General features: G+C 42.1%; 1 protein-coding gene across 2 annotated transcripts in view; it reads right to left on the reverse strand.

The window, feature by feature from the left end:
* Positions 1 to 23,109, reverse strand: part of TINAG (tubulointerstitial nephritis antigen) — a 284,737-nt gene that overhangs the window by 223,332 nt on the left and 38,296 nt on the right. For both annotated transcript variants that reach the window (XM_077290017.1, XM_077290016.1), the window contains exon 2: positions 1,348 to 1,411. In XM_077290017.1, the coding sequence (XP_077146132.1) occupies positions 1,348 to 1,411 (64 nt within the window). The remainder of the gene's footprint in view (positions 1 to 1,347; positions 1,412 to 23,109) is intronic.

Consider the following 23,109-nt stretch of genomic DNA (forward strand, 5'->3'; position numbering starts at 1 on the left):
ATGTAAGCGTGGTCTACAATAAACATACAAAAAAAGTCTGTAAAGGGTTCAAATTCTGAAAAACTTCTCATTGTCTTCTGTATCAGAGAGCAATTACTCATTACAATGAAATGAACTGTATACAGCTACAGTGAGGTTAAGAGAGTTCCAAATGCATTTAATTTTTTATGTTATTTACTGTTACTTTTGTTAGGTTTCTTTTTTCCTCTGTTACAAGCCTGAAAAGACTACCAAGAAGTTACAATAACCAAAAACACATTATCTCCAGCTGCTCTATTTTTTCCCTTTCGCTTAACATCTGGTGTGCGGTTAGCACAGAAGAGTTCCAGAGCAAGCACAACCCTAGTTAGGGTATTAGTTTCTGTGTACAGCGTGACTCTGTGAGGCAACAGAGGTCACTTACATTTCACATGGGGTGAAGTTTAACCCACGTGTGAGCTCAGTGTCCATCTGCCATTACTTTGCAGCAGGTATCTCTGCATGGTGGACCCAAGCCTGCACATATGGTATGAATACTCTCTGTACCCACTGTATGTGTAGCCTGAATTTGGCAGGGCTCTCAGAGCACCAGACCTACACCTGTCACTCATCCACCTGCCTCCAATTGAATTCCATTGGGTTTGATTATGTTTGATGAACTGTTCGGCGAACATTGGTAAGTTCGCTGATCTGAGCTGAACTGAGCCTTAGAAGGTTCACTCATCTTTAGTTCCAACACCGAACTGAACAATGCAAGCTTTGCTTTCAAAGCAGATAATAATAATAATCTTTATTTATATAGCGCCAACATATTCTGCAGCGCTTTACAGCTTAACAGTTTCAAACACAACAGTGACAAGTAATAACGTTCATCTCATGTTACTCATGTAGGGGATATCTCAAGGTTGTGTAACCTTGGCAGGTTTTGTTCTGCATTCCTGCATTTTTTTTTGGAGCCTGCCTACTCCTGAAGCAACTTAATATAGTTCAAACTTTTTTCTGTGAAGATGGAAGACATCATTCTGTGATTCATAGCCCTGTTATCCCCTTTAGAGATAGTGGTGACTTTACTGTCATGAGGTTCGATATATAGCATGGTTTATATCACATTAGCATATGAAAAACTGACAATTTATAGGAAATTTAGTTTTTATTTCTTCCTGCAACCACTAACCAGATTCTATTATTTTATTACAATCTTAAATATTAAATTAATGTTTGACAATTACAGTTTATTACTTAAAATAAGTCAAACATCTAGAAGGGCTGAATATTTCTGTACAGTACTGCAATTGAAATAAAATGGCAGTGAAACATCATCAATTACATAAGAAACATTTAGCAATATATTAAAAACAAAACCATTACCAGTAATTGCAGTTGTATTTCTGTATTGATGCTTCTTGATAATAGGATCCTTCTTTAAAGCATCCTGTCAATAAAAACATAATATTCATGACTGGAAATATAAAAATAAATTGTTTCTAAGATCTGTGAATAATATTCACCGATATATTTTCTTCATGCTACTAAACAAGAGAAAATGTCTCCAAGTACGGAAAGAATATTTGTGCAGTATCACATCCATGTTGAACACTCTGAGGTTTCCCTGAAATGTATGCAATTCATTTGAATCCCTGTCTTCATCTTCTGACCAGGCCAAATTTTACAATCCTGACCAGTGTCATTTTATGTGCTAATAACTCTGGAACACTTCAATGAATCCCTATGATTCGGAGGTTGTACTTTAGGTTAGTGGTAAATTTAGGTTGAAATTTGTTGTGTTTACTAGTAAAAATATTGAAATTTGGTCTAAAACTTTCAAAATTTAGCAATTTTCAAACTTTCAATTTGTATATCCTTAAATCAAAAAATCATGCTATACAAAACAATTTATAAATAACATTACCCATATATCTATTTTTACATCAGAATAATTTTTTAAACATTTTTTTTGCTAGGAAGTTAAAATGTTTTTCTCATTTTTCAGCAAAATTTACAAAACCGTTTTAGTGACCACATTACATTTGAAGTTACTATGAGGGGCCTATTTGACAGAAAATACCCTAGAGTGACAACATTTTAAAAACAGCACCACTCAAAGTGTTTAAAACCATATTCAAGAAGTTTATTAACGCTTTAGGAGCTTTTCTGGAATTAAAGCAATGTGGAAGGAAAATGTGAAGATTTAAATTTGTCCCATAAAAATGTTAATTTAACCCCTAATTTAGCATTTTTACAAGGGTAACAGGGGAAAATTAACCATAAAATTGGTTGTGCAATTTCTCCTGGGTACATTGATACCCCATTTCTGGTGAAAAACTATTGGTTAGGAGTACGGCAGGTGTTATGATCTGGTGACCTTGGAGCCGCATGAAACTTTCTCTGGAGTGGGTGGAAACTGTACTGACCGCAGATCCTGAACTAACATCGCAACTAGAAGTAGCCGTGGGGTGTGCCTAACAAACCCTAGACACCTCGACACAGCCGGAGGACTAAATACCCCTATAGATGGAAATAGAAATACTACCTTGCCTCAGAGTAGACCCCCAAAGGATAGGCAGCCCCCCCGAATATTGACTGTGAGTAGGAGAAGAAAAGACATACGCAGGCAGAAAACAAGATTTAGCAAAAGAGGCCACTCTAGCTAAATAGGAAAGGATAGGACAGAATACTAAGTGGTCAGTATTAAAACCCTTCACAAAATATCCACAGCAGATAATACAAAAACTTCCACAATCTAACTAAAGACGTGGAGTGAATATCTGCAACCCCAGAGAATCCAACACAGACTGAGAAAATACTGACACAATCTAAGCTGGACAAGAAAACACAAAAGAATAGCACTGAATTATGAAGCACACAGCATGTGTGCCAAAGAAACAAAACCAGACACTTATCTTTGCTGACTTGGCAGAAAGGCAGGAGGAACCAGGCAGAGGTCCAACACCTCCCAACAACAATTGACAACTGGCAAGGACTAATGAATCCTGCACGCCTAAATACCCCAGTCAGAACTGCAATCAGCAGATACACCTGACCAGGACTGCAACTCAGGGACAACTGCATTACCACCTACAACCACCGGAGGGAGCCCAAAAGCAGAATTCACAACAGGCAGGCATCAAATGGGAAGGGGCACAATTTGACGTTTGGAACCCAAGATTGACTGTAACAGATAATGTACACCATGTTGCATTTGCAAAGCCCCTAAAGTGCATAAACAGTGGAAAACTCCCACAAACTGACCCATTTTGGAAACTTCTCCCCTCAAGTAATTTATTTAGAGGTGTGATGAGCACCTTGAACCCACAGGTGCTTCACAGAATTTTATATCGCTGAGCTGTGATAATGAAAAATATATTTTTTCATGCAAAAATGTTGTTTTCTCTCTAGTTTTTCATTTTAACAAGGGTAAAAGAAGAAAATGTGCCATACAATTTGATGTGCAATTTCTCCTAAATACACCGATATCCCATATGTGGTGGAAACTGCTGCTTTGGTGCACAGCAGAGCTCACATGGGAAGAGACACAGTTTTACTATTGGAATGCAAAATTGGCTTGAATTGATAGCTGATACCATGTCGCATTATCAGAGCATTTGATGTGCCTAACAGTGAAAAACCCCCCTCAAGCGACACCATTATGTTTCGAAACTACATCCCTCAAGGAATTTGTATAGAAGAGTGGTGAGCACCTTCGATCCACAAATGCTTTACAGACGTTTATAATTTTGAGCCTTGAAAATGAAATAATACATTTTTCCCACTAATAACTGATAATTCAGACCCAAATGTTTCATTTTCAAAAGAGTAACAAGAGAAAATGGACCATACAATTTGTTGTGCAATTTGTCTTGAGTACACGGATACCACATATGTGGTGAAAAACTACTGTTTGGGCACACTGCAGCGCTTGGAAGAGAAGGCATACCAATTGAATTTTGGAAAGCAATTTCATCTGGAATACATTGTGGATGCCATGTCTCATTTGAAGAGCCCCTGACATGCCAAAACAGCAGAAACCCCAACAATTCATACAGTTTTCAAAACTACACCTCTTGAGGAATTCATCCAGGAGTATAGTGTGCATTTTTAAGCCTCAGGAGAATAAAGGAATTATGATCTAAGGACTAGGTTTTTTTTGTGGAGATTGACATGTCAGGTCTGGCATGTCAGTATGAAGAAACTGAAACGTCTTGCATGCTCCTCTGGGAAAATAAATATGTAAATTGTCTCTTCAGACAAAAAGACAGAGGACATGATCTCTAGTGCCACCTATTGGAAGTAGCAATTCTACACATCTATGTCAACCCTTTAATGAGTCTTGCAATATGACTTAGGCTAAAAGCCAAATCAGATTCTCAATTTGCAGACACAGTAAAGGAAAAATATTTACATTTTTGCCAAAAAAACATGTTTCTATCCCTAGATTTTATATTTTCACACAGGGAAATGGATAAAAATGGCACCAAAATTTGTCAGACAATTTCTGCTGAATGTTGCATTACCCTATATGTGGCTTTACAGTACTTCCAGGGGAGTACATATCATTTTTCTTTTGGGGTGTGAGGAACCATAGCGCTTTTCCATTGCATTTGTGAGACAAGAAACATGGCTCCCCTATATTTCCATTCACAGTTGACAAACCTGAGTGGGGACTTGCTTTTTTGTGAATTCAGTTAAAATTTTTAGTGAGAACATTTTTCATAAAATGTTGGATCACATGTATTCTTTGATTTATGCTGATGATTTACATCTGGGTTTCCATCTAAATCTATGAATGATGTGATTCAGTTGAAATGCTGATGATTCCATTTATCATAATGAGGCAACAGAGTTACTCTGGACTCCATCTGGCCTCATATCAATGGTGTCCTTCTTTTCAGAGGTTCACAAAACTATGGCCAGCTGCGCTTTATGCATGCTGGGTAAGGTGCATCTCTGGCACTCCTGAGTTCAGGCGCAGGGCGCATGACAGGCAATGGTTAGAAGACCACCTATAATATCTCATTATTTCAATTTCTGGGCTCTAAAAGTAATCAGTGACCTTTATATGGATGAATTAAAAGAGAGTACACAAAATCAGATGCAAAATGTATTTTTATAACCATAAACGTAATAAAACAAAAAGTACAGAAATTTCACAACTACCGCCAAATAGCCTCCATATTTCAGGACATAACTATAACTAAACAGTACAGTTTGGAGAAGAAAATATTTTAAGGCACTTAGTTGCTACTGTAGGTACAGTATATTCATTCAGATTTGAATGTTAACATTTCTGAAGAAGAAACACATTGGCAGAGAGAATTACAAGTTTGACAGATCATATTATAATATCATATCAGGGATTATTATTACATGTTCAGTCGCAAGGTGCCGGAAAGACCATTTTCTACCAAAACCCTCTTTTTGTAAGAAAGCCCTACTTATTTCTATGAAGTATCCACAAACTTTGCATTATTCATTCATAAAACAAGCAAAATAAGAAATTGTGATGAAAAAAACTCAGAAAGTAACTAGTGAAAACCTGAAAGGCCAAGTCGGCCACACATGCTCTTCATGAGGAGAGTGGTAAAACTGAGTGGGGGGTTTCAAGCAGCACTTAAAGATAGGAAGGTACTAAGAGGTGTGGGATTACTTGCCACCTTGGGGAATAGGGGTAAAAAAAATGTGTGAACTGTGCCTTTCAGGCTTAAAGCAACTGATGCAGGGTTAAAAAGACAGACACCACCAGATCATAGGCCAGACAGCGTACACAGTGACTAAATCTGTCTGATTATAGGGGATCTTCTGCCGGAGTTTCTGTCTGAATCACGTATTTCAGTGATTTACAAAAAAAACCCAGGTGTAAGCGCTCAGCATAGAGCACAGGATAAATGTGAGCCGAGCATTGCTGAGGTAGAATGAACACATCAACTGCAAGTCTAGAACTTATTTTATTTATTTTTTATGACATTTCTCTGCAGTGTGATTAGATGACTTTATTCTTTGGGTCATTGCATTTGCAGATTAGCAGATTTATATTTTTATGTTTTGCTACTGTCTCACACTAAAAAATGCATTTTTTTGCAAAACAAAGTTTTTGAATCTCCATATATTGAGAGCTATAATTTTTCTGTATTTCTGCTGACAGAGTCATGTGATGGTAATAGTGATAAAATAGATTTATCCTTCAGGGCCATATGATGACAATGATATCTCATTTATATCATTTTTTTATGTTTTTCCACTTTTAAACAATAAAACTATTTTATAAAAAAATAATTGTTTTTACATCGATTTATAGAGCTATAGGATTTTTTGTCTACTCATGGAGCTTTATAGTGGCTTGTTTTTTGCAGGACAAGATGATGTTTTCAGCGATACCATATTTATTTACATTTATATTTTTAATCAAGTTTTATTCCACTGTGTGTGGTTTGATGAAAAAGAATCATTTCGTACCACTTTCTTTTTACGGTGTTTACTGAAGCGGTTAACTATTGTGACAATTTTTATAGGTCGAGTTCTTCCAGACGCAACAATATCAAATTTTTATTCTTTGTTTATTTTTCTTTTTACATAAATATATGTATTTATTAGATTAATATTTTTGTTTTTATTTTGTGATTTTTTTTTTCATATTTTTACATCTTTTTTTTTTCCAGTATCTTATCTTGTCCCAGTATGGTACTTCAAGTTTCCCTGTCCTGATCGATGATCTAATACTCTTAAATGCTTTTGCATTGCAGGTTATTAGATCTGTACATCACATACATGGAAGAGGCATGTCAGCTCTCACAAAGAGCTTACCATACCTGCGTGCACAACGAGACCGCAATCACATTGTACCATTCGGAGCAGAGAGGGAGCTCCTTCCCACTGCAACTCAATCGATATCTCTGTTGCTATTGACAGCGGTATCAGAGGGCTTATATGTCCAAGGTCGGCTCTAGCACCAATCATGGGCATTCCTGCAGGGTGTCACCCACTTTTAATCATGCAGATGCTCGAAATGAGCTCTCGCACTAGTCACACCGTACATGTATGGGGGTTTGTGGGGATGCACCTTCCACAGCTCTGTACATATACGGCGGATGTCGTGGAGGGGTTAATTTATTTAATGGAAGGCCAGCTTTTGTAATTTTGACGTGAGCTACAGAGGCAAAGAGAAAGGAGAAAGAGTGAATGAAGAAGAGAAAGAAAATGCATGGCATGAGATGCTTCCAGTAATCAGGACAGATCTAGAGTGCCTGAGTAGCAAGCAATTCGAGATGAGTGGATTTATCTGCAGGAGGTCAATTTCAGGTTGATTTTTAGGTTCCAATAAATTTTAACAATCTGAAATCCGTTTCTTGAGGATCAGCTAAAAAGAGCTCACTGCCATACAACGCACTACTGAAGACACAGAGAGTGGGCTAATTGCATCAGGCACAGCCAGAAGAGCTTCCACATAATGCTCTGCAACAATAATATCACATAGTCTAGTGCAAACAATTAGAGGAGTTATATAAGATTTGGAGAGGCCAAAGAGTTCCATTCTATGCCTGTATGGTGTATGGATAAGAGGTCTGCACATTCTACCTAGTGATAGAAAAAGTTTGGAAAGCAGTTAAACATTATACTTGTGTCAAAAATGTAAGTTAGACCAAAATGTGGCAAAGTCAATGGATGTAGTAACATGATTGAAACAACATCATAGAAAAAATGTGGGAACTGCTAGCAGCTGCAACACTACTGGCACTGCTACTAAAAACCATCTTAGTGGTAGTAATGCATAATACAGTTCACAATCTACTTCCTTTGCCTTTTTTTACTGGACAGGAATCAGAAGACGTAATGGAAGATTTGAAATGCCACTCGTCTCAATCACAGCCAGATGTTGTATCTAGAGATGAGCGAACTTGTTTGTAACACGTTCACCAATCTCAAATTAGGCACGAACGTTGCACATTTGGATTCATGTTTGGTTTCACAAGCAATTTTTTCTCAAAGTCATCAAAATTTGGTCATAGTTTGGAAAATCACAGCGCTTCCGTGACTAGGGGGATGAGGGGATGTGTTTGATGAAGGGAGGGTGTGTGGATAGGTTAGAGGAGTGGCATGCTCTTTTTTTCCCCCTTAACATTATGCATGTTAATTCTGGCATCCAATCAGGGCACAGAAACCATCCACAACGTCATAACACAAGGTCTTCTGTGATTGGCTGCCGAAATCACATGTCCCTGGATATAAAAAGTGGACATCTTGCTTTGCTGGTGCCATTTTCTCAGTGTCACAGTGCAGAGATGCCGCTCCTGATAGTGCTGCAAGTGATCTTGTCAGTTAGCTAGATAGGATCCTGTGCTATATGAAATAAATCTTCCAGCATCTAACTAGATGTGCAAAAACTATGTGGCAGTCTCAGGAGGTCCATTTGCTAACTTAAATCGTTTGTGATAAAATAGTGTTTCAGTTACAAATAAGAAGGCCAGATTTCCCCTTAAAAATTGTTAGGCCTAATATTGGGGTGCATTGAAGAGGCCCAATTAGCTAATCCAAATCATTTGTGATAAAACTGTGTTTCAGAGACAAATCAGGCCAGATTTCCTCTTAAAAATTGTTAGGCCTAATATTGGGGTGCTAAAACAAGGCCCAATTAGTTAATCCAAAACATTTAGGATAAAATTGTGTCTCATTGACAAATCAGAAGGCCAGATTTCAACCTTAAAATCAGTAGGCCTAATATTGTGCTGCAGCCAGGCGGTCCAATTAGCTAATCCAAATCGTTTGTGATAAAACCGTGTTTCAATGACAAATCAGAAGGCCAGATTTCCACTGAAAATCGTTAGTTATAACAGGGTTGTTCAGACACAGTATCTAAGAAAATAAATAGTGATTGTTCATTTAGGTTACAAGAAGAGAAGGAAGGGAAAATAGGCTTGGTGTTCGACATGTAGGTGGATTAGGTGTTAATGTTAATGAAAGCTCAACTGAACAAACACTGTTTCGTCCTATCCAAAGACCACTGACAACATCTGTTACTGGATGAGCTACTCGCCTCCCTTTCTTGGGCATCCGCACAGTGGTACAACTTGTAGATGAGGCTCAAAAAGAGCATGTGCTACAGTGGATGACAAGAGCTGCATCATGTGGCCTTTCCCCCTCTTCCTCCACCTTAACATCAAACACAGTATTATCCTCAGAGGTGGCACCCCAATCACCCTTTTTCCATCCCGTGTCACAAATTTCCAAACACCCAACAAACTGTGGGGAATGACAAAAGGGTCATTCTGATCATCAGAGGTCTGCTATGAAGAATCATATAATCCAGTGTAGGAAATCATCTGCACCAATGCCCCAAATTTTTTTTATGTTAGATCCAGGACCAGACATAGTAGACCCTTGTCACCAGACAATAACCACCGAATATGGAGGTGATACTGATTAGACTCAGATACTAGAGGCGCACTTAGACTATAGTGTGGTGTCAGTGTAGAAAAAGAAGGAGGGTGACTCTCAGGGAATTGCGTATGAGAACAAAGAGGATGACTATGAGGTTGTAGATCCTACTTGGTGTGAACCCAGAGGAATGCAGCTGAGTAGCACAGCAGAAGAGGTGGAGGAGGAGGAGGAGGAGGATGAGGAGGTTAAGTTGCAGCTTCCCACACAGACACAAAGTGATGCACCCATGACAAGCACTACATCCTCACCCAACTCTGGCTGCGGCCAGCACTGATTGCGAGTGTGCAGTTCGCAAGGGTGGCAAGGGTGGCCTATTCTGGGCCTTTTTTGAGACCCAACTCACGTTATCTGCCAAATTTGCAAAAAAAACTCAGTAGAGGCAAAAAATTGCAATAATTAGACAATTACAGTCATATGAAAAAGTTTGGGCACCCCTATTAATCTTAAGCTTAATGTTTTATAAAAATGGTTTTTTTTTGCAACAGCTATTTCAGTTTCATATTTCTAATAACTGTTGGACACAGTAATGTTTCTGCCTTGAAATGAGGTTTATTGTACTAACAGAAAATGTGCAATCTGCATTCAAACAAAATTTGACAGGTGCATAAGTATGGACACCCTTATCATTTTCTTGTTTTAAATACTCCTACGTACTTTTTACTGACTTACTAAAGCACTTTTTTTGGTTTTGTAACCTTATTGAGTTTTGAACTTCATAGCCAGGTGTATGCAATCATGAGAAAAGCTACTTAAAGTGGCCACTTGCAAGTTGTTCTCCTGTTTGAATCTCCTCTGAAGAGTGGCATCATGGGCTCCTCAAAACAACTGTCAAATGATCTGAAAACAAAGATTATTCAACATAGTTGTTCAGGGGAAGGATACAAAAAGCTGTCTCAGAGGTTTAACCTGTCAAATTCCACTGTGAGGAACATAGTAAGGAAATGGAAGAACACAGGTACAGTTCTTGTTAAGGCCAGAAGTGGCAGGCCAAGAAAAATATCAGAAAGGCAGAGAAGAAGAATGGTGAGATCAGTCAAGGACAATCCTCAGGCCACCTCCAGAGATCTGCAGCATCAACTTGCTGCAGATGGTGTCACTGTACATCGGTCAACTATACAACGCACTGTGTTTTTTTGAGATTGCAGTCTGGGGACAGCCAACAAGGCCGAATTAAAGTAATGGCTGTCTCCACTGAATGTGGAGCTAGGGAAGGCCGTGTGCGATAACGATGCAAGCCTGGTTGTGGCCCTTGCTGATTTTGTAAGTTTGCCCACTGACAAAGACATGAACAGTCTATACTTTTAACGGTAGGTTAATTTTAACATTGAGAGATAGAATATCAAAAACAAAATCCAGAAAATCACATTGTATAATTATATAAATTTATTTGAATTTTGCAGTGAGCAATAAGTATTTTATCCCTCTGGCAAACAAGACAATGCTTCGTGGCACAACTCTTGTTGGCAAGCACAGCAGTCAGGAAGTTTGGTCCACTCCTCTTTGCAGATCATCTCTAAATCATTACGATTTTGAGGCTGTTGCTTGGCAACTCGGAGCTTCACCTCCCTCCATAAGTTTTCTATGGGATTAAGGTCTGGAAACTGGCTAGGCTACTCCATGACCTTAATGTGCTTCTTTTTGAGCCACTCCTATTTTGCCTTGGCTGTATGTTTTGGTTCATTGTCTTGCTGGAAGACCCAGTCATGGCCCATTTTTAATGTCCTGGTGGAGGGAAGGAGGTTGTAACTCATTATTTTATGGTACATGGCTCCATCCATTCTCCCATTGATGTGGTGAAGTAGTCCTGTGCCTTTAGCAGAGAAACACCCCCAAAACTTAATGTTTCCATCTCCATGCTTGACAGTGGGAACGATGGTCTTTGGGTCATAGGCAGCATTTCTCTTCCAAACACGGCGAGTTGACTTAATGCCAAATAGGTTAATTTTTGTCTCATCTGATCACAGTATCTTCTCCCAATCACTCACAGAATCATCCAGGTGTTCATTGGCAAACTTCAGATGGGCCTGAACATGTGCCTACTTGAGCAGGGGGACCTTGCAGGTACTGCAGGATTTTACGTCGTAATGTGTTACCAATGGTTTTCTTGGTGACTGTGGTCCCAGCTGCCTTGAGATCAATAACAAGTTCCCACTGTTTAATTTTAGGCTGATCTCTCAGCTTCCTCATCATCAAGGATACCACACGAGGTCAGATTTTGAATGGTGTCCCAGATCGATGTCGATTGACAGTCATTTTGTATTTCTTGCATTTTCTTACTATTGCACCAACAGTTGTCCCTTTCTCACCCAGCATCTTACATATAGTTTTGTAGCCCATTTCAGCTTTGTGCAAGTGTATAATTTTGTCCCTGACATACTTACAAAGCTCTTTGGTCTTGCCCATGTTGTAGAGATTAGAGTCTGACTGATTAATTGAGTCTGTGGACAGGTGTCTTTTATAAAGGTGACTATGTAAGACAGCTGTCTTTAATGCAAGTAATGAGTTGATTAGGAGCGTCTAACTGGTCTGTAGGAACCAGAACTCTTAATGGTTGGTAGGGGATCAAATACATGTTTCTCACTGCAAAATGAAAATAGATGTATATAATTATTACAATGTGATTTTCTGGATTTTATTTTTGATGTTCTGTCTCTTAATAATAAAATTAACTAACCCTTAAAATTGTAGACTGTTCATTTCTTTGTCAGTGGGCAAACTTATAAAATCAGCAAGGGGTCAAATAATTATGTCCTTCAGCATTTCTTGGGCCAACTCAGTATAGACGTGGTGCAAATCACGCTTGTGGATAGGACACAGATGAAGGACCTCTGCACCCTTCTGCACAGTTTTGAAATGGCTACTAAGATTGTTAGTACTGATGATGCCGTCATCAGCATCACTATTCTGGTCATTTATATGCTAGAGCACACTTTGAATAGTCTGTGTGAGGAGATAATGGTCCCAGAGGAAGAGATGGAAGCAGAAAAAGATGTGCAAGGGATAACAATATCTCAAATTTTTAGACTGTCATCGCACAGGTGGGTGCCATTGGAGGGTGGCTTCCAGCTATCGAGGGGGGGGGCTCATGGTACCAGACAGACTGATAGCGAAGATGCAGGAGCCGAGGAACAAATGGAGGAGGTCGAGGTCTGCTAAAGGAAGATTCGGCTTCATGGAGTAAAATTCTTCTTTATTAGTGAATCATGTCAGCAAGATAGTAAGGATAAAAATAATGCTCTCAGTGTGAAAAACAGGATAATCTTGTAGATATGATACATTTTAATGGCTAACAAAACTAAAATAAATGATGGTACAAAGCAAGCCTACGGGACTTCTAAGGATACCGTCTCACAGTGGCACTTTGGTCGCTACGACGGTACGATCCGTGACGTTCCAGCGATATCCATGCGATATCGCTGTGTCTGACACGCAGCAGCGATCAGGGACCCCTCTGAGAATCGTACGTCGTAGCAGATCGTTTGGAACTTAATTTCGTCGCTGGATCTCCCGCTGTGATCGCTGGATCGGTGTGTGTGACACCGATCCAGCGATGTGTTCGCTTGTAACCAGGGTAAACATCAGGTTACTAAGCGCGGCCCTGCGCTTAGTAACCCGATGTTTACCCTGGTTACCCGGGGACTTCGGCATCGTTGGTCGCTGGAGAGCTGTCTGTGTGACAGCTCTCCAGTGACCACACAATGACTTACCAACGATAAGACTCTTTCGTTATGCACCAGTTCAGACTAGATGGCTGTTCAGTCAGTTTTTCTATATTTACTATGTATTGCTTTTTCTGACTTGAACGCCCCGCCCTTCACCATGCTGTGATTTTAACTACATCCAAACACAGTTGGTTCTAACCTCCTCTATAAATACAGGCTTTACCATTTTATTAGCCATAGGTAAGTGTTCACACTAGGCAGACAGGTTAGTTACCCATTCGATCTGAGATTACCTTGACGTTTGGTGAATGGGCTCACAATATTTGGCCAAATTTTGTGCTAAAAATCTCATGTGTTTTTTCATAAATTTCACAAGCCATTATGCTGTTCACATTTCATGTATTGCACATTTCCTTGCTTTAGCACAATAAACTTGAGTGCAGCCATTATCTATTTGCTATGTAAGACTTTTTGGTTATGCACCAGTTCAGACTAGATGGCTGTTCAGTCAGTTTTTCTATATTTACTATGTATTGCTTTTTCTGACTTGAACGCCCCGCCCTTCACCATGCTGTGATTTTAACTACATCCAAACACAGTTGGTTCTAACCTCCTCTATAAATACAGGCTTTACCATTTTATTAGCCATAGGTAAGTGTTCACACTAGGCAGACAGGTTAGTTACCCATTCGATCTGAGATTACCTTGACGTTTGGTGAATGGGCTCACAATATTTGGCCAAATTTTGTGCTAAAAATCTCATGTGTTTTTTCATAAATTTCACAAGCCATTATGCTGTTCACATTTCATGTATTGCACATTTCCTTGCTTTAGCACAATAAACTTGAGTGCAGCCATTATCTATTTGCTATGTAAGACTTTTTGGTTATGCACCAGTTCAGACTAGATGGCTGTTCAGTCAGTTTTTCTATATTTACTATGTATTGCTTTTTCTGACTTGAACGCCCCGCCCTTCACCATGCTGTGATTTTAACTACATCCAAACACAGTTGGTTCTAACCTCCTCTATAAATACAGGCTTTACCATTTTATTAGCCATAGGTAAGTGTTCACACTAGGCAGACAGGTTAGTTACCCATTCGATCTGAGATTACCTTGACGTTTGGAGAATGGGCTCACAATATTTGGCCAAATTTTGTGCTAAAAATCTCATGTGTTTTTTCATAAATTTCACAAGCCATTATGCTGTTCACATTTCATGTATTGCACATTTCCTTGCTTTAGCACAATAAACTTGAGTGCAGCCATTATCTATTTGCTATTACCAACGATCACGGCCAGGTCGTATCGCTGGTCGTGATCGTTGGTAAATCATTTAGTGTAACGGTACCCTTAGGTCCCTTCCTCAGGCATGGTATAACAAAGTTTCTGAAGAAATACAAATATATGCATACAAAGAAAGAGGCAAGGTATAATAAACGAACACTTAAATAAACAAACAAACTGAGCTCAGAGAATAAATCCTTAATTGGATTACATTAGTGTTGTGAAAGTTTTACAGTCCAAATACCCAAGTAAGGGCCTGGTGCCCTCCACTTCTTTGGAGCACATTCCTCAGATTTTGTAGTGAGTCATAAAGGTACCTTCACACATAATGATTTCGTTAACGATATCGTTGCAACGTCACGCTTTTTGGTGACGTAGCAACGATCCCGCTAACAATCTCGTTATGTGTGACAGTGACCAACGATCAGGCCCCTGCTGGGAGATCGTTGGTCGTAGGGAATGATCAGGACCTTTTTTTTGGTCGCTGATCACCCACTGCCTGTGTGACGCCGATCCAGCGATGTGTTCACTTGTAAAAAAAAACAAAAACAGTACATACTCACATTCCGAGGTCTGTCACGTCCCCCGCCGTCAGCTTCCCTGCACTGAATGTCAGCGCCAGCCGTAAAGCAGAGCACAGTGGTGACGTCACCACTGTGCTCTACTTTACGGCCGGCGCTGACACAGTCAGTGCGGGAAGCTGACGGCGGGGGATGTGACAGACATCGGAATGTGAGTATGTACTGTTTTTGTTTTTTTTTACAAGTGAACACATCGCTGGATCGGCGTCACAGCGATGGTAACCAGGGTAAATATCGGGTTACTAAGCGCGGCCCTGCACTTAGTAACCCGATGTTTACCCTGGTTACCCGGGGACTTTGGCATCGTTGAAGACAGTTTCAACGATGCTGAAGTCGTTCCCCTGATCGTTGGTCACTGGAGAGAGCTGTCTGTGTGACAGCTCCCCAGCGACCACACAACGACTTACCAACGATCACGGCCAGGTCATATCGCTGGTCGTGATCGTTGGTAAGTCGTTTAGTGTAACGGTACCTAAGTCATTCTGACAGATTTAGTCCTGATTGGATGGAATCAAAGACTAATAAGTAGTGTTGAGCGATACCTTCCGATATCGGAAAGTATCGGTATCGGAAAGTATCGGCCGATACCGTCAAAGTATCGGATCTAATCCGATACCGATACCCGATCCCAATGCAAGTCAATGGGACGAAAATATCGGAATTAAAATAAACCCTTTCTTTCCTTGTAGGTTCATTCTACATGAAGGAAAACAACTAAGAATAATGTAGGATATATTGGGGGAGGTGGTGGAGACATTAAAGGCACAGAGGTTTAGCCCAAACAAATAGAATAGCAGGTTTTTTTGTTTTTTTTTATGACGGTCGGCGTTAGAAAGATTTTGACTATTTTTTTTTTTTATTTTGTCAGATATTGATGTTTCACTACTTCCACGTCCATCACCTTCTTTTTTACTTCTCCCACACTTTCTTCTTCATTATCCTCATCATCAGCTTCTTTGACATCAACTATCTTCACCTTATTCATCTTCTTCTACCTCTAATTTTTTTTTTTACATTGTTCATATTCTTTTTATTTAACTATTATCTTTTTCATATTCAACTTCTTCATCATATTCTTATTTGTGACAGGCATTCCCGTAGTTGTTATCTATAAAAGTTTGAAGATTTCACCTTCCGTTCTGCCTGTCACAAAAGAGTTACATTTGTCCGCGTTCAGTTTGGCCTGCAGCATCAGGCTTTATCCAGGGGCACCACGAGGAGGAACGGACTCACCCCCATACACTGCTTAGTCTTCTTCTGCTTATAATTTAGATAATATCTTTTGCTCTGATATTTAGTCTTATGCTTAATGTTCTTCTGCTCTTTGTTCTGTAGCCTCTTGTTCTTCTGCTTCTCGGTCTCCCATGTCGTCGTCGTCTCCAGGGTCATCGTCTCCGGGGTCGTCGTCATCGGGGTCATCGTCATCGGGGTCGTCTTCAGGGTCATCGTCTCCAGGGTCGTCGTCATCTCGGTGGTTGTCGTCTCTGGTGTCGTCATCATCTTAGGGGTGGTCTTCCGGGTCATCGTCTTTAGGGTCTTGAACTTGGAAATGTAGCAGAAGGTACAAGAAGGCTGAGAAAATGCCGAGAAACAGCTGATGGATCTGGAACTCGGATGGCTACCCGAAGGTCCAAGAGCCAATGGAACTACCGTGGACCAGCTGACGTTACTGGAACCCGGTTACTAAGCAGGAGGTACCCGTGCCTGAAAGCACTACCAAGGACCACCTGACGTTGGTGGAACTCGGATACCCAGAGGGAGGTGTCATGATCTCAATGGCAAGAGATCATAGCATCAGCATATATAGGAACTAGCTCTTGGAAGATGGAAACTGAGCTGACCATGAACTAAACCTAATGCACAACTAGCAGTGGCCGGGTAGCATGCCTACGTTGATTCTAGATGCCCAGCACCAGCCGGAGGACTAAATAAAGCTAGCAGAGGAAAATATTAGTCCTAGCTCACCTCTAGAGAAATACCCCGAAAGGAGACAGAGGCCCCCCACATGTATTGGCGGTGAATCAAGATGAAATAACAAACGTAGTATGAAAATAGGTTTAGCAAATTTGAGGTCCACTTACTACATAGCAGAAGACAGAAAGGACACTTTCATGGTCAGCTAAAAACTCTATCAAAACACCATCCAGAAATTACTTTAAAACTCTGGCATTAACTCATAACACCAGAGTGGCAATTCCTGTTCACAAGAGCTTTCCAGACACAGTAACGAAACTACAGCTGTGAACTGGAACAAAAATGCAAAAACAAACATGGACAAGAGTCCAACTTATCTAGTAGTTGTCTAGGAGCAGGAACAAGCACAGAGAGGCTTCTGATAACATTGTTGACCGGCAAGCAACTAACAGAGCAGCAAGGTTATATAGCGACTCCCACATCTTGATGGAAACAGGTGAACAGAGAAGATGAAGACACCAGTTCAATTCCACCAATAGCCACCGGGGGAGCCCAGAATCCAAATTCACAACAGTACCCCCCCCTCAAGGAGGGGGCACCGAACCCTCACCAGAACCACCAGGGCGATCAGGATGGGCCCTATGAAAGGCACGAACCAGATCAGAGGCATGAACATCAGATGCATTCACCCAAGAATTATCCTCCTGGCCGTATCCCTTCCACTTGACCAGATACTGGAGTCTCCGTCTGGAAACACGAGAGTCTAAGATTTTCTCCACAACGTACTCCAACTCACCCTCAACCAACACCGGAGCAGGAGGCTCAACGGAAGGCACAACCGGTACCTCATACCTGCGCAATAATGACCGATGAAAAACGTTATGAATAGAAAAGGATGCAGGGAGGTCCAAACGGAAGGAAACAGGGTTAAGAATCTCCAATATCTTATACGGGCCGATGAACCGAGGCTTAAACTTAGGAGAAGAGACCCTCATAGGGACAAAACGAGAAGACAACCACACCAAGTCCCCAACACGAAGACGAGGACCAACACGACGACGGCGGTTAGCAAAAAGCTGAGTCTTCTCCTGGGACAACCTCAAATTGTCCACCACCTGCCCCCAGATCTGATGCAATCTCTCCACCACAGCATCCACTCCAGGACAATCCGAAGATTCCACCTGACCAGAGGAAAATCGAGGATGAAACCCCGAATTACAGAAAAACGGGGACACCAAAGTGGCAGAGCTGGCCCGATTATTGAGAGCGAACTCCGCCAATGGCAAAAAAGCAACCCAATCATCCTGGTCAGCAGACACAAAACACCTCAGATATGTCTCCAGGGTCTGATTAATCCGCTCAGTCTGGCCATTCGTCTGAGGATGGAAAGCGGACGAAAAAGATAAATCTATGCCCATCCTAGCACAGAATGCCCGCCAAAATCTAGACACGAATTGGGTCCCTCTGTCAGAAACGATATTCTCAGGAATACCATGCAAACGAACAACATTTTGAAAAAACAGAGGAACCAACTCGGAAGAAGAAGGCAACTTGGGCAGAGGAACCAAATGGACCATCTTAGAGAAACGGTCACACACCACCCAGATGACAGACATCTTCTGAGAAACAGGCAGATCTGAAATAAAATCCATCGAGATGTGCGTCCAAGGCCTCTTAGGAATAGGCAAGGGCAACAACAATCCACTAGCCCGAGAACAACAAGGCTTGGCCCGAGCACAAACGTCACAAGACTGCACAAAGCCTCGCACATCTCGTGACAGGGAAGGCCACCAGAAGGACCTTGCCACCAAATCCCTGGTACCAAAAATGCCAGGATGACCTGCCAACGCAGAAGAATGAATCTCAGAGATGACTCTACTGGTCCAATCATCAGGAACAAACAGTTTATCAGGTGGGCAACGATCAGGTCTATCCGCCTGAAACTCCTGCAAGGCCCGCCGCAGGTCTGGAGAAACGGCTGACAATACCACTCCATCCTTAAGGATACCTGTGGGCTCAGAGTTACCAGGCGAGTCAGGCTCAAAACTCCTAGAAAGGGCATCCGCCTTAACATTCTTAGAACCCGGTAGGTATGACACCACAAAATTAAACCGAGAGAAAAATAATGACCAGCGCGCCTGTCTAGGATTCAGGCGCCTGGCGGTCTCAAGATAAACCAAATTTTTGTGGTCAGTCAATACCACCACCTGATGTCTGGCCCCCTCAAGCCAATGGCGCCACTCCTCAAAAGCCCACTTCATGGCCAAAAGCTCCCGATTCCCAACATCATAATTCCGCTCAGCGGGCGAAAATTTACGGGAAAAGAAGGCACAAGGCCTCATCACGGAGTAGTCAGAACTTTTCTGCGACAACACTGCCCCAGCTCCGATCTCAGAAGCGTCGACCTCAACCTGAAAAGGTAGAGCAACATCAGGCTGACGCAACACAGGGGCAGAGGAAAAACGGCGCTTAAGCTCCCGAAAGGCCTCCACAGCATCAGGGGACCAATCAGCAACATCAGCACCCTTCTTAGTCAAATCGGTCAATGGCTTAGCAATATCCGAAAAACCAGCAATAAATCGACGATAAAAGTTAGCAAAGCCCAAAAATTTCTGAAGACTCTTAAGAGAAGAGGGCTGCGTCCAATCACAAATAGCTTGAACCTTGACAGGATCCATTTCAATGGAAGAGGGGGAAAAAATATATCCCAAAAAGGAAATCCTCTGTACCCCAAAAACACACTTAGAACCCTTCACACACAAAGAATTAGACCGCAAAACCTGAAAAACCCTCCTGACTTGCTGGACATGAGAGTCCCAGTCATCCGAAAAAATCAGAATATCATCCAGATACACAATCATAAATTTATCCAAATAATCGCGAAAAATATCATGCATAAAGGACTGGAAAACTGACGGAGCATTTGAAAGACCAAAAGGCATCACTAAATACTCAAAGTGGCCCTCGGGCGTATTAAATGCGGTTTTCCACTCATCCCCCTGCCTGATTCGCACCAAATTATACGCCCCACGAAGGTCAATCTTAGAGAACCACTTGGCCCCCTTTATGCGAGCAAACAAATCAGTCAGCAACGGCAATGGGTATTGATATTTAACAGTGATTTTATTCAAAAGCCGATAATCAATACATGGCCTCAAAGAGCCGTCTTTTTTTGACACAAAGAAAAAACCGGCTCCTAAGGGAGATGACGATGGACGAATATGTCCCTTTTCCAAGGACTCCTTTATATATTCACGCATAGCAGCATGTTCAGGCACAGACAGATTAAATAAACGACCCTTTGGGTATTTACTACCCGGGATTAAATCTATGGCACAATCGCACTCTCGGTGCGGAGGTAACGAACCAAGCTTGGATTCTTCAAAGACGTCACGATAGTCAGACAGGAACTCAGGAATTTCAGAGGGAATAGATGATGAAATGGAAACCACAGGTACATCCCCATGAGCCCCCTTACATCCCCAGCTCAACACAGACATAGCTTTCCAGTCGAGGACTGGGTTGTGAGATTGCAGCCAAGGCAATCCCAGCACCAAATCATCATGTAGATTATACAGCACCAGAAAGCGAATAATCTCCTGGTGATCCGGATTAATACGCATAGTTACTTGTGTCCAGTATTGTGGTTTATTATTAGCCAATGGGGTGGAGTCAATCCCCTTCAGAGGAATAGGAGTCTCCAAAGGCTCTAAATCATACCCACAGCGTTTGGCAAAGGACCAATCCATAAGACTCAAAGCGGCGCCAGAGTCGACATAGGCGTCCGTGGTAATAGATGACAAAGAGCAAATCAGGGTCACAGATAGAATAAACTTAGACGGTAAGGTGCAAATGGAAACAGACTTATCAAGCTTCTTAGTACGCTTAGAGCATGCTGATATAACATGAGTAGAATCACCACAATAGAAACACAACCCATTTTTCCGTCTAAAATTCTGCCGCTCGCTTCGGGACAGAATTCTATCACACTGCATACTCTCTGGCGATTTCTCAGTGGACACCGCCAGATGGTGCACTGGTTTGCGCTCCCGCAAACGCCTATCGATCTGAATAGCCATTGTCATGGACTCATTCAGACCCGCAGGCACAGGGAACCCCACCATAACATCCTTAATGGCATCAGAGAGACCCTCTCTGAAAGTCGCCGCCAGGGCGCACTCATTCCACTGAGTAAGCACAGACCATTTACGGAATCTTTGGCAGTAAATTTCCGCTTCATCTTGCCCCTGAGATAGGGACATCAAAGTTTTTTCTGCCTGAAGCTCCAAATGAGGTTCGTCATAAAGCAACCCCAAGGCCAGAAAAAACGCATCCACATTGAGCAACGCAGGATCCCCTGGTGTCAATGAAAAAGCCCAGTCCTGAGGGTCGCCCCGGAGCAAGGAAATCACAATCCTGACCTGCTGTGCAGGATCTCCGGCAGAGCGAGATTTCAGGGACAAAAATAATTTGCAATTATTTCGAAAATTCTGAAACCCAGATCTATTCCCCGAGAAAAATTCCGGCAAAGGAATTCTCGGCTCAGATACAGGTGCATGACAAACAAAATCTTGCAAATTTTGTACCTTCGTGGCGAGATTATTCAAACCTGCAGTTACACTCTGAAGATCCATTGCAAACAGGTGAACACAGAGCCATTCAAAGGAGAGAGAAAAAAAAAAAAAATTTCAGCAGACTACTTATTTCTCTCCTTTCTCAGCCAAGGATTTTAACCCTTTAGTGGGCCGGTCAAACTGTCATGATCTCAATGGCAAGAGATCATAGCATCAGCATATATAGGGACTAGCTCTTGGAAGATGGAAACTGAGCTGACCATGAACTAAACCTAACGCACAACTAGCAGTGGCCGGGTAGCATGCCTACGTTGATTCTAGATGCCCAGCACCAGCCGGAGGACTAAATAAAGCTAGCAGAGGAAAATATTAGTCCTAGCTCACCTCTAGAGAAATACCCCGAAAGGAGACAGAGGCCCCCCACATGTATTGGCGGTGAATCAAGATGAAATAACAAACGTAGTATGAAAATAGGTTTAGCAAATTTGAGGTCCACTTACTACATAGCAGAAGACAGAAAGGACACTTTCATGGTCAGCTAAAAACTCTATCAAAACACCATCCAGAAATTACTTTAAAACTCTGGCATTAACTCATAACACCAGAGTGGCAATTCCTGTTCACAAGAGCTTTCCAGACACAGTAACGAAACTACAGCTGTGAACTGGAACAAAAATGCAAAAACAAACATGGACAAGAGTCCAACTTATCTAGTAGTTGTCTAGGAGCAGGAACAAGCACAGAGAGGCTTCTGATAACATTGTTGACCGGCAAGCAACTAACAGAGCAGCAAGGTTATATAGCGACTCCCACATCTTGATGGAAACAGGTGAACAGAGAAGATGAAGACACCAGTTCAATTCCACCAGTAGCCACCGGGGGAGCCCAGAATCCAAATTCACAACAGGGAGGCACCTAAGCCAAAGGCTCTGCCCGGAACCAGCTGACGGTACTGGAACCAGGATGGGTAGCCGAAGGTCCAAGAGCCAATGGAACTACCGAGGACCAGCTGACGTTACTGGAACCCGGTTTCTAAGCAGAAGGTACAAGAGCAAAAGACACTGCCGAAAGCACTACCAAGGACCACCTGACGTTGGTGGAACTCGGATACCCAGAGGGAGGCACATAAGCCAAAAGGTTCTGCCCGGAACCAGCTGACGGTACTGGAACCAGGATGGGGAGCAGAAGGTACAAGAGCAAAAGACACTGCCGAGAACCAGCTGACGGTACTGGAACCCGGATGGGTAGCCGAAGGTCCAACAGCCAATGGAACTACCGAGGACCAGCTGACGTTACTGGAACCTGGTTACTAAGCAGGAGGTACCCGTGCCTGAAAGCACTACCAAGGACCACCTGACGTTGGTGGAACTCGGATACCCAGAGGGAGGCACCTAAGCCAAAGGCTCTGCCCGGAACCAGCTGACGGTACTGGAACCAGGATGGGGACCTATTCAAGCTTGTCTTCCTAGAGCCCCAACTGGCGGTGTTAGAGCCCAGGGTCAGCAGAAGGAGGAGCAGGGGGAGGGGAGTGTAGGCCGAAGCCTGCACTGGCGGCAGCTTTGGGTCTGTTGTGCCTGCATGGCGGTCGCAGGACACGTTGCCGGCTACAAAGCAGGGGAACAGCTGGCGGTGCTGAACCCCACTGACACATTGGCGAGGTGTTTGGCTCTGTGCAGCCAGCAC

Source organism: Ranitomeya variabilis, chromosome 2, assembly GCF_051348905.1.
Source record: "Ranitomeya variabilis isolate aRanVar5 chromosome 2, aRanVar5.hap1, whole genome shotgun sequence".
Classification (NCBI taxonomy): domain Eukaryota; kingdom Metazoa; phylum Chordata; class Amphibia; order Anura; family Dendrobatidae; genus Ranitomeya; species Ranitomeya variabilis.